General features: G+C 40.4%; 1 protein-coding gene across 5 annotated transcripts in view; it reads right to left on the reverse strand.

Moving 5' to 3' along the window:
• LOC126546116 (ankyrin repeat and SAM domain-containing protein 6-like) overlaps window positions 1-12,856 on the reverse strand; it is a 30,483-nt gene that overhangs the window by 13,308 nt on the left and 4,319 nt on the right. For all 5 annotated transcript variants that reach the window (XM_055061670.2, XM_055061668.2, XM_050194204.3 and 2 more), the window contains exons 4-6: window positions 8,914-9,102; window positions 4,672-4,716; window positions 86-293 (exon numbers count right to left, since the gene is read on the reverse strand). In XM_055061670.2, coding sequence (XP_054917645.1) covers window positions 86-293; window positions 4,672-4,716; window positions 8,914-9,102 — 442 coding nt within the window. The remainder of the gene's footprint in view (window positions 1-85; window positions 294-4,671; window positions 4,717-8,913; window positions 9,103-12,856) is intronic.

The raw sequence follows: 12,856 nt of genomic DNA on the forward strand, positions 1-12,856 counted from the left end.
AAGAAAGAGGGAGGCATGCCTTCGGTATTGAAAAAAAAAAAGGGTTTAAGGTAAAAAATAAAAATCATAGAACACTGAATACTACCCATGATATACAGCATGCATGAGCACTGTCCAGCCAGCTGAGTAGTCTTGCATTTCCAGATCAGCATTGTTTTTGACTAGAAGTGTGACAGCGTCCATACAGCCCAATATCGCTGCATGCATTAAGGGAGTGGTACCCTTTTTTAGGTGGCACCAGTTGGTGCATGATGGATGTTCCTTCAAGATTCTCTTCAAATCCCTCAAGTTGCCTTGAAAAAATAAAGAAATAGAAGAAAACTGCTCAAGTAAACCATTAGGAAAATACAATTAACTGACCATGAATTATCGTTTAGAAATAGCAAAATTATGCAAATGCAATGCACACATTTGAATATATGTAAAGCAAAGTGTTATATATATATATAATTTATAATTAAGGGGTTTTACGTGCCAAAACCACTTTCTGATTATGAGGCACGCCGTAGTGGAGGACTCCGGAAATTTCAACCAGCTGGGGTTCTTTAGCGTGCACCTAAATCTAAATACACGGGTATTTTCGCATTTCGCCCCCATCGAAATGCGGCGGCCGTGGCCGGGATGAAAGCAAAGTGTTAACGAAACAGTGAATAAAATGCTGTACAGTCGACTACCATTAGTTCGAAGCTAACGGGCACGACGAAATCGATCGAGTTATCCGGCGGGTCGAATTAAACATGACGCAGAAAAAATGCCAGAACACACCACTGATTCAGTTGGCAGTATTTGTTCGAGCTTAACGCACCTGCGAATCAAACGTACGACAACTTTCTGTGCCTGAAGTATACAACTACTGTAGAAATGACTTGAGGGTTCTAACCAAAGCACAAGTATAGAGCGCACCCGATTATATAGAATGGCGGCCGGTTTCCTAAATTCAGCTTCGCCGCAATACCGATATGTTATGCGGTAAAGCGTACAAACGGCGTGAAGGCAGCTTTGGTTTCATATCCGATTGCACCGCGCAGACAATTTACGGCCTCATTTGCTTGGAAAACAAAAGGCATCCGTTATAATTGGGTAAATACCGTAATCAGACATTGCGAGCTACTCTTATTGCTTGAAACTCTTCCTAAGGTAGGCCGAAAATAGGCGTTTTTGACGGGAGATAATGTATGTTCAACGCATTCACTGTCCCCTGAACTCTGCTAAGACAGACGCTGCCACTAAAGAGATTGTTACTGGGGTCACCATATGGGTCAGGCATGTTGGAACTAACCGGAGAATTCCAATTTCAGGATCAGAGTAATGAACGTTTGGCCCCATAGAAATGCATGGGTGCCTGCCGGGACCTTTGGTTGGGATCAAATTAACTGAAAAATTGAACTAACCGGAGTTAAATTATGGAAGTCTACTGTGAAAACTTAATGTGATCTATACAGTTATGTTTGTTTTCGACCTATGAAAGATGCAACCTCGTGCAATAGTTATGTTTGTGTATTGCGCAGGTCACAACTTGAATATCATGCAATGCACTACACCGTTTTTCACAAGCTATGCCAAAATGCAAACACCAAATAAGCCGAATGTACAGTGTGAGAAGTCAACACAGCCAGGTCACAAGGAAGAAGGCAATATATGACAGTTGTTGAGGGAAGAATGGTGATGAGAGGTGTATGGGCACAAAGAGGTATGACACATCCGAATACATTTAAGTGTTCTATAATCCTTTAATCACAGTATCACATACCTATTCCAAAAATCGGCCCGTACCCTGCAGTCCAAAAGTGTGGTAGTCCAAATAATAAGAAATTTATGAAAAAGAATCCATAGCATATCATATGCTATTCTGTTTAGAGCTCTGTATGCTTTAGCGATACACATGAGCTGACATTACATGTACAGCTTTTATGTCACAATTTACTGTTTTACTGTGCATAACAAAGGTGCACTCACTGACAATACTTTGTTGGTCAACATTTCATGCTATAAGCTGGAGCATATGATGGTATATAACCAGTTGCTGAAGAATTGGGCAGCCCAAATACAGTTAATGCTCGTTACATTGCACAGTAATAATCCAGCAGAAAAAGGTCCGTCTTATATCTGAAGTACTTCCCATCCAAAATGAGGGCCATGGCACATATGTTGCAAAATGGCAGAACTCTGCATATACCCAAAGGTGATAAAAAAGAACAGCGAAAACACCGAAATTAATAATAAATAAATAAAAGATAAATGGTTTGCACAATAATTGCATAACCACACAGCACGGCACTTTGCTGTTCACTTTTTTCCGAATGCTAGTCACCGACAAATGGCCGTTTTTCCGCACTAAAGCATATATACATCTGCACAATGGCAAGATTAACGGCCAGCTCCCCACTGTGCTGAGAATCCGGCTTGAGATGACACAAACATGAACTACCGTTTTCATATAACACAGTGGCAGGTACAATAAACTATCTTAATTTTATCTTTCACAACTGGCTGCTTGCATTGTCGGTGTGAAACTCTTAGCTGGGCTTGTTGCAGCATGCTGTTCTGAGAAGCTTTCTGCTAATTTGTTCATTCCTTAAGAAAAAGTGCATTTTTGCACATTCCGTGAGTGGCTGAAAATAGTTGCATGCAGTGGATTTCTGCATCAAAATGGCAAGTTGGGCCAGTTGATTAGGATTCATAGTAGGGTTTGTTACAGCGCAACACAAGACAAGGACAAAAGAAGGTATGACGACACAGCGTCGTGTTGTCGTTTCATACCTTCTTTTCTCCTTGTCTTGTGTTGCGCTGTAACAAACCTTACTATGGACTGCTGAATGCATGCATCACTGCAGCAAGGTATGTTGTATTTGCACCATCTAGACAAAATTTGCACGAGAATTTGTTTATTGTACCCGATACAATGTTATAGCCAGATCTGTTAAAAGCAGGAATTGTTGCATTGATAATATAGGCAAACCAAACAAAGCGAGAAGAACCATCTGTTATATCTGAAAGTATGTCGTATGCGGATCTCTCATAACGGGCATTGATTGTATGTGAAAATCAAACAAGCCATTGGATATTAAATGCTATTACACTAAAAAATCTTTGTGTTTTCAAGATACTTAAGAGCTAACATTATATGTATAAGTTTTATGTTGGAATTGTTAGATTACACAGAACAGAAGTGTGTTCACTGGCACTATTTCGATAGTCAACATGCAGTGCTATACAAGTCAGTCTGCTGGAGCCTGGCTTGCAGGCACTATCAGGCAAGAAACCGACAACTGACTGATGATCCATGCGGAACACTGGGGTGGTAGGTAAAGCTTTGATTTGAAGTGACAACAAACTTGACTAGGTTGAAGGACCCTTCCATCCTCTTCCCACCTTTCAAATGAAATTTGAGGGGTGGCAGGTAAACAAAGCTTTGCTTTAAAATAACAATGAACATGACTAGGTTGAACGATCCTTCCATGCTCTTCCCACCTTTCAAATGAAATTTGAGCTCCTACACCCACTAGTGTGCAGTGTCCAAAGAAACATTTTAACTCAAGTATTTCAGCGTATTTGGAGGATGCTTAAGCTTTGCCTTTAAGAGTGGAACGCGATAGTATTCAAAGATCCCCGACTGCTTCTCATGCTTCCTGGCAACTGCAGCTTATGTATCCATAATGTATACTGGGAAACGCTGGCAGCAAACGCTATGCACGAAGGCGAGGTTTCTGGTAGAAATGCAGCCTCTTGCGTGGGCCACGAATGCGTGGAGGATAGCACCATCTGGATGGTGCTGTTGGAAGGTACCAAGCCCAGCACACCACTTTATAAATGGTAGAAATGCTGCAAAAGGGGCTTATGTTTGAGTTTTCGTGTAAGAAAATTATGTTCGCTTGTATATTCAAATTACATTACGACGCTATCATGTCTGTAGGTTGTGTGTAAGCCATACTTTACGATTTCTTTGAAGCATTTTACTTTCAGAAATTAAATTAGTTCAGTAATGTCTTTGCACTACATGGAGAGCCTGTGTAGCTGGGTATGCATGGTTTGGAATGATTTTCGCTAAAAGATGTTCGACACTGGGCGTGTGACGCAGGGCGCCAACATCGGATTTTCTGCGGGGGGAGGGGGGCCTTAACGTTGTCGTGTTAAAAGCTGTGTTCACAGCACATACTGTACATATTTATATACAGTCTCATTTAAACAGGCAGCCATGAAATGTGTGATAATGTGCCATATTTGGCACGTTGTGATAATAACTTGTACGGTGCTATTACTTTGGCAGTACTACTACCATTATAAAGAAACATCGGCTCAATGTTACTGCCAAATGAAAAAAAAAAAAAAAATTGCCTGTTTTTCAAGCACAGTATAATGTAGAGTGAAAGTATAATGCAAATGACTTCTTACATTTATGCATATTCACACACACATGCAATCAGGTAAAAACTACTAATTGCATTACGTACATGAAAACCTCATAATCACGCATGTTACTTTTCCTATATTTTCTTGTTTTTGTGCTTTGTATGTGGGTGCAGATATTTTTTGCCTGTTTATTAGAATGTAGGTTATTATTATTTTAGGATGTAGGTTGTGCACATGATACTTTTTTATGTAAAGCTTGGCTCCTTAATGTAGGATGCCCTGCAGGCATATTGCAACTTGCATGACAGATGAGTTACTTACCCTCTGCAATAGCTTTGAAGATATCAGTTATGGTTGGGTTGTACTCTGTAAGAAGTGAAGAAGATAAACTAGTCAAAGAGCTCATGCACCTAGTGTTTCATTAGACATGTTGTAGGATAACTAGAAAATACATTGCAGTTCACTTATAACTATACCAGGCTTAGCACTGGACGTTTTATATTACTAAGTTGTGTGTCTCAAACCAATCATTCAAAACATAATATTGTCATGTTGTAGTGACAGTGAAGAAGGCAGCAAAACTGTGATTGACGAAACTAGCATTTTATTGGGCGAACCTGTGCCCTCAAAAACGGGCTACACTCAAATAACGATAGCAGTGAAGACAGTCGGCGATTGGTGAAAATCTGATCTGTCAGTCAAGCGCATCGGCTTTTATACATGAGTCATTGAATGTTCCAGAGTAATCACTGGTGCCTGCGAGTCATCCAGACAGTTCTACATAATTAGCGCCACACATGCAATCAGATTACACAAGCTTCGGAGACAACAGAGAGCAAACAGAACCATCAATAACATTCGAGAAACTTCTGATACATGCAGGTATTTCCTGCGCTGAGCGATAACATTTGTTAGACGGTGAAAAGTGTCACCCGAAAAACATAAATAAGTATACGTGCCAATATACAAAAGGTTATAAGAAACAGATTTTTCGATTCATTATTGTATTTATTGTAGGTCTTTTATAATTATTGAAAGCAAATACATAGATTTTAAAGCACAGGCTCATCTTCGCTTTAATTGTGCAACTGAGTTTCAGTTTATTGTTGTCGTCTTTTCGCACTGTTAAAACTTGCAATACACTGTGCCGACTTGCCAAAACAGAACTCCTGAATGTAGACTTTTATATATACTACCAAGGTCACACGTTTAGGGCATGCTCACTGTTATAGCAAGTGCATGGAGTGCAGTGCACTTGTACTTGACGTTGGATTGACGTTGATGTTACAGTGCACAATACCACAGTTCTACAGTTCTATGTTGTCATAGTGCAGGAACCAGTTCTACACAAGTTCTTAGTACTCCTGCAGTTACCACTTTGAAAGTGCAGGCATTGTGTAAGCACTTTGGTGTGGATGGCATGGCAATGCACTTGTTTAATTTCACACAAACAGAAGTGTTACAATTTTCTTTAACAAATGAAAAGTCAGTTTAGGCCTCAGAAGGTCTGCAGGAAGCACTTGTGGTCATATGTGTTTAATCACTTCTGGCAGCATGGGGTAAATTAGTTTTATTTGGGTAACTTTTGTATGTGTTGCACTATTTTCAATGAAAAACGTCCGTCTCCAAACCTTACTCAATCACAGAGATAAAAAAAATCCAGTCATAGCTGATGACAAGGCTTATACATTGCTGCATTTGTTCACTTGATTTTGGCGTAAGAAAAGGTGCACAAGCAAAATGTGAACTTCCTTCTTTCTTCTTTATTTTTGTGGCTGGCACCACCTTTGACTTTGAATTTGTTTCACAGAGTGTGAACTTGTGTACAGTGCAGTTATGAAATAGTGCAGATCATCATCATCATCATTATCAGCCTGGTTACGCCCACTGCAGGGCACAGGCTTCTCCAACTACCCCGGTTATGTACTAATTGTGGCCACGTTGTTCCTGCAAACTTCTTAATGTCATCCGCCCACCTAACTTTTGCTTCCCTTCTCTTGGAATCCAGTCCGTAACCCTTAATGACCATCGGTTATCTTCCCTCTTCATTACATGACCTGCCCATGCCCATTTATTTTTCTTGATTTCAACTGAGATGTCATTAACTCGCATTTGTTCCCTTGCCAAATCTGCTCTTTTCTTATCCCTTAACGTTACACCCATCATTCTTCTTTCCATAGCTCGTTGCGTCGTCCTCAATTTAAGTAGAACCCTTTTCGTAAGCCTCCAGGTTTCTGCCCCGTAGGCGAGTACTGGTAAGACACAGCTGTTATACACTTGTCTCTTGAGGGATAATAGCAACCTGCTGCTCATGATCTGAGAATGCCTGCCAAATGCACCCCAGCCCATTCTTATTCTTCTGATTATTTCAGTCTCATGATCCGGAACCGCGGTCACTACCTGCCCTAAGTAGATGTATTCCCTTACCACTTCCAGTGCCTCGCTGCCTATCGTAAACTGCTGTTTTCTTCCAAGACTGTTAAATATTACCTTAGTTTTCTGCAGATTAATTTTTAGACCCACCCTTCTGCTTTGCCTCTCCAGGTCAGTGAGCATGCATTGCAGTTGGTCCCCTGAGTTACTAAGCAAGGCAATATAATCAACAAATCGCAAGTTACTAAGGTATTCTCCATTAATCTTATCCCCAATTCTTCCCAATCCAGGTCTCTGAATACCTCCCGTAAACATGCTGTGAATAGCATTGGAGAGATCGTATCTCCCTGCCTGACGCCTTCCCTTATTGGGATTTTGTTGCTTTCTTTATGGAGGACTACAGTGGCTGTGGAGCCGCTATAGATATATTTCAGTATTTTTACATACGGCTCGTCTACACCCTGATTTCGTAATTCCTTCATGACTGCTGAGGTTTCGACTGAATCAAACGCTTTCTCGTTATCATTGAAAGCTATATATAAGGGTTGGTTATATTCCGAACATTTCTCTATCACCTGATTGATAGTGTGAATATGGTCTATTGTTGAGTAGCCTTTACGAAATCCTGCCTGCTCCTTTGGTTGACAGAAGTCTAAGGTGTTCCTGATTCTATTTGCGATTACCTTAGTAAATACTTTGTGGGCAACGGACAGTAAACTGATCGATCTATAATTTTTCAAGTCTTTGGCGTCCCCTTTCTTATGGATTAAGATTATGTTAGTGTTCTTCCAAGATTCTGATACGCTCAAGGTCATGAGGCATTGCGTATACAGGGTGGACAGTTTTTCTAGAACAATCTGCCCACCACCCTTGAACAAATCTGCTGTTGCCGGATCTTCCCCAGCTGCCTTCCCCTTTTGCATAGCTCCCAAGGCTTTCTTTACTTCTTCCGGCAGTACTTGTGGGATTTGCCAAATTCCTCTAGACTATTCTCTCTTCCATTATCGTTGTGGGTGCCACTGGTACTGTATAAATCTCTATAGAACCCCTCAGCCACTTGAACTATCTCATCTATATTAGTAATGATATCGCCGGCTTTGTCTCTTAGCGCATACATCTGATTCTTGCCTATTCCTAGTTTCTTCTTTGCTGCTTTTAGGCTTCCTGTGTTCCTGAGAGCATGTCCAATTCTATCCATATTATACTTCCTTATGTCAGCTGTCTTACGCTTGTTGATTAACTTGGAAAGTTCTGCCAGTTCTATTCTAGCTGTAGGGTTAGAGGCTTTCACACATTGGTGTTTCTTGATCAGATCTTTCGTCTCCTGCGATAGCTTACTGGTATCCTGTCTAATGGAGTTACCACCGACTTCTGTTGCACACTCATCAATGATGCCCATAAGATTGTCGTTCATTGCTTCAACACCAAGGTCCTCTTCCGAAGTTAAAGCCGAATACCTGTTCTGTAGCTAGATCCGGAATTCCTCTATTTTCCTTCTTACCGCTAACTCATTGATTGGCTTCTTATGTACCTGTTTCTTCCGTTCCCTTCTCGGCTAGGCTAATTCAAGTTCTTACCATCGTATGGTCACTGCAGCGCACCTTGCCGAGCATATCCACATCTTGTGTGATGCCAGGGTTAGCATAGAGTATAAAGTCTATTTCATTTCTAGTCTTGCCATTCGGGCTCCTCCATGTCCACTTTCGGCTATCCCGCTTGCGGAAGAAGGTATGAAGGTTCTGCACTACTTCATATATCAGTGAAATAGTGCAGAAAGCGTGTCTAAATGAGCTAAACTGTGTTTGATGACAGCAATTGAGCACTTACATATCTAGTTGGCAAAGACCTCGATGTCTTAAAAGGTTAGAGCCATGGCATGCGATATTGTGAGTGCATATTCACCAACAGAAATAATTATTTTGTTAGAGAAACCAAACAGGAAAATATATTTGCTAAAGCCTCTGGTTAACATCTGGTTAATATCTGGTTAACATCTGGTTAACATCTCTGCCTTTCACCTCTTGTTTTCCTTCCTTAGACTAACCAAGTTTACATGAAAATCCATAAAAGCTTTTTAGACAATCGAGTAACACATACTGATTACATTAAATTTAACTTCATTGTTTACACAAGTAATCATGTGACTTGTTTTGCAGAAACACTGGTGGAGTTTGCACAAAGTTGTACTACCTTGGTTTGACATCAGTTGTGTCATGCTTCGAAGGTATTCAGCTACCTCCATGTTTGAACATGCAGTGGCGACATCCAAGGCAGTTTTGCCATAGAAATCCTGCTGGTTTGGGTCAGCACCATGGTCTTTAAGCATCTGTGCTACACGAAGGTGACCACCACTCGCAGCCAGCATGAGAGGAGTTGTGCCTGCGATATCCATGCAGCAGCCTAGCATTATGGTACCAGCACTAAGCAATGGGCAGCCATATGCTGCGACCTCATGTTTTTGGACCGGTACAGAATTCAACAGCCAAGCTGCTTTTCATTTAGCAGTAATGGTAGCCAATGGGTAACAGATCTATTGCATGCTTTGTAGGGTAAACCTTCTACCAACTTGACAGCTGTAGGGCTTCAACATGCAATTGTATGAAAAAAACAATTAACTCGGGCAGAGGCAGAAACATTTTAAATAATACTAGTGGTACAGGTATCAAAATACAAGTAAGTCTGGTTAAAATTAGTTTAATTTTCCTATTATTCACTGACATTTCAGCAAAATAAATCTACAACAGTAACCAATGCAACTACCTTTAAAGTGACACAAAATAAAAATATTAAGATAAGCTAGATTGATAAAATATCCATCTAAAACTCTATAGGCCGGTTTCAGTTAAGATCAGCCAATTACGTCCAGTTGACATTTTAAGTTACGTGAAAAAAATTTATAATACGCTTTTTGTGGCAGCAAAAGCAAATGTGAGCTTATTTTCTCGACAAAAATTATTTTATCCGGAAAAAAATCCCAATATTTATTATCCCTCAGGCCAACATCTGTGAACTGCAATTCATCAGCACTTCCCCAAATTATTTCAGGAATAGTTTTCACACTGTAACTGAAATATCTTTTCTTAATGATATTAACTGAAAGTTCTCCTGGTCAGAATAAATATTATCTTGTTGCGAGCTTCAGATGTAGAAAAAAAAAAACATAGCACAAACTTCAGTTTGGCTTTGGCTCACATTTCTACCTATACGTTTACATCACATGACTAACCCAGAGTGCTAAAATTTTTTGCACACCTCAAGCAAACTGTTGTCTTAATTGATGCCAAAGTATATCCTTCCAGTCATTTTCTTTCATGTACAAAATGGGCACCAAATGTGCTAAGTTTGTAATTAAATGGAAATTTCAAAAAGTTATACAAAAACACTTTTTATTTTTTAGAAATGCTCCCAGTGACCTGAAGGCATGTGCCCTATCAATTCATGAAATAGTATTTTGCTTATTGCTGCAGGTGTACATGATACAGCGGAACAACTACGACCATTTTAGCGTAATTTCAGTTGTGAGTGGTAGTGTGCTTTGTAGTTTCCTTAGCTGTTCGAAATTAATGGCTCTGGCATAAAGTGAATAACATGCCCTTTCACTGGAAAAAGCCTGGTAAACAGTACCTTCAATAATTGAGCAGTGGTAATATGCAATATTAACATAAAAAGGGTCTTTGCATGCACACATTTAATGCGTTTCATTGTCGCTGTATCCTTGTCTTTGCCTTTGCCACAGTACACCAGAACAGCTGGTCTACTCTGAGTGTGGAAACAAAAGACGTGCTTTTACTCTATTTTTTGGTTGTTTGCTCATGAGGAGGAAAAATTCAGCTGGAGGCTATGATTCACACTAGGCTATTTAATTATTTGGCTGCCAAATGTTCCCTTCATGGAGAAGCTCAGAAATATCATCCTTGAAAGAACAAATCGTTACAGAGAGTGATGAAGTGGTTTTCTTTAAAAGAGTTCAGCATTTTTATCTGTGCATTTATCGTTCTTCCCACCTTCACCTGAACCTGTGTGTCCCGTTGCGACTACTCGGCCACATATGCCACGACTGAATGCCATGTACAGGGCGAAATGAGCGCCAGGCATCTTGCGTTTCTTTTCTGAATTCTTTCAGGCTTTCTTCAGGAAAATACATTAACTTCACATTTGGTAGTTTATTACCGAGTCTTTCCACAAGGTACGTGCAGTTTTGATTACAGATGTTGCCGGACGTCGGAGGTTGTTACAGGTTTCATGGCGCTTGATGACACCACAAACTCCGTCACATGCATTCTTGTCATATCCCATCACAGAGGACAGCCGTTTTGTAGACACAAAGTTGCTGTGTCGAAGTTCATGCGATAAAGCTGTCTGCATGCAATGATATCCAGCTTTATTGACGGTCTTTTGAGCTGAGACACGTGAGCTGAAAAAAGTGCAAGGCAGGAAGCAAACGATGAAGCACTCTGTATTGCAGCCTATCTTCTATATGTTATCAAAGGGAAGGGTACTGTTGTGTTCGTCTGTGCCACGTAACTGCGCAAGCAACTACACATGACAAAGAAAGATGAACACAACAGGATTCGAACCTGGCTGCGGCGGTATAAACTTTGTGAGGTGAGCCACTGAATGAGCACAGTGCTGGGGTCGTGTGTGCATTATTTATTTCAAAGCGCTGGTTAAGCCGGATGTGAGATAGCATAAATGCCCAATGTGCGATGGTTTCATTTAGTATTTGGAAGCTATTGTGAGGTCTCGGTGCAGATGTTACTTAAGTCAGTATCAGCGTTTTGTTGCTGCGAAAGATAAGAATCTTCACTAAAGGTTAGAATTATGAAAGGGAAAAATTGTCATCCACCCAAATGTAGCACGAAGCTACAAAGGAAACCAGTACGGGTTTCTCAGAAAGGTTAGAATCTCCTGTGCTTCTAGTTGCCGATTAATTCGCCCTCACACTGCAATCTGCTAGCCTCCTGGTTAGCTCAGAAGGTAGAGCGACTACCTCTGAAAGGAGTTGGTCCCGGGTTCGAATTCCGGACCAGGACAAATTTTTCCTCAACTGTGAAGTCTTCTTTCCGAGAAACCCGTATGGGTTTCCTTTATAGCTTCGTGCAGTATTCGGGTGGGTGACAATTTTTCCCCTTTCATGATACTTCCTCCACCTTGCGGGATTCCGCAGTACTGATATGCCATAAAGGCTAGAATATTTTTTAAGCAGCCATGGAAGCCATAATGCGTACTACCACTCAGAAATGAAATTACGGGCTATGGGTCGCATTTGTTTCTCTCTATCATAGACAGTTGCAGCAAAAAGTGAAATAATATTTTATGAATTGATAGGGTGTATGCCTTAGTCTCATGGGGGGCATTTTGCAGAAAATAAAAGTGGATTTTATTTTGTAAAAGTTTTCAAAATTTCTATTTATTTACGAACATGGTACATTCCGTGCCCATTTTGTACATGAAAGAAAATGACTGGAAGGATAAACTTTGGCATCAATTAAGACAATAGTTCACTTGAGGTGTACAACAAATTTCAACACCGTAGGTTTGTCATTTGGTGTAAAAGAAAGGGTAGAAATGTGTGCCAAACTGAAGTTTGTGCTATGTTTGAAATTTTTTCATTCAACATCTGAAGCTCCCAACAACATTATATTTATTCTGGCCAGGAGAACTTTCAGTTATATCATTCAGAAAAAAATATTTTGATTACAGTGTGAAAACTACTCCTGGGGGGGTATTCTGTAAGAGTACACCTAGTGGACTGTCCATTTCGGCCGCTGCTGATTGGATGCAGCTGTACGAGCGAGGAGGAGATGAGCGGCCCCAGCCAATTAGCAGCGATCGAAATTGACAGTCCACTAGGTGGACTCCTGAGAATACCACCCCTGCAATAATGTGGACAAGTGCCAACAAATTGCAGTTCGTAGATGGTGGCCTGAGGCATAATAAATACTGTGATTTTTTTCCTGGTAAAATAATTACTTTGTCAAGAAACTAAGCTTGGATTCACTTTTGCTGCCACGAAAGCTATATTATATTTTTTTTTCACGTAATTTAAAAATGTCAACTGGACATGGTTGGCTGAAATTAACTAAAATCAGCCTATAGTAAACGTTTTCTGTGTGACAATATATGACCTTGT

This window comes from Dermacentor andersoni, chromosome 1 (assembly GCF_023375885.2).
Source record: "Dermacentor andersoni chromosome 1, qqDerAnde1_hic_scaffold, whole genome shotgun sequence".
In the NCBI taxonomy this organism is placed as follows: domain Eukaryota; kingdom Metazoa; phylum Arthropoda; class Arachnida; order Ixodida; family Ixodidae; genus Dermacentor; species Dermacentor andersoni.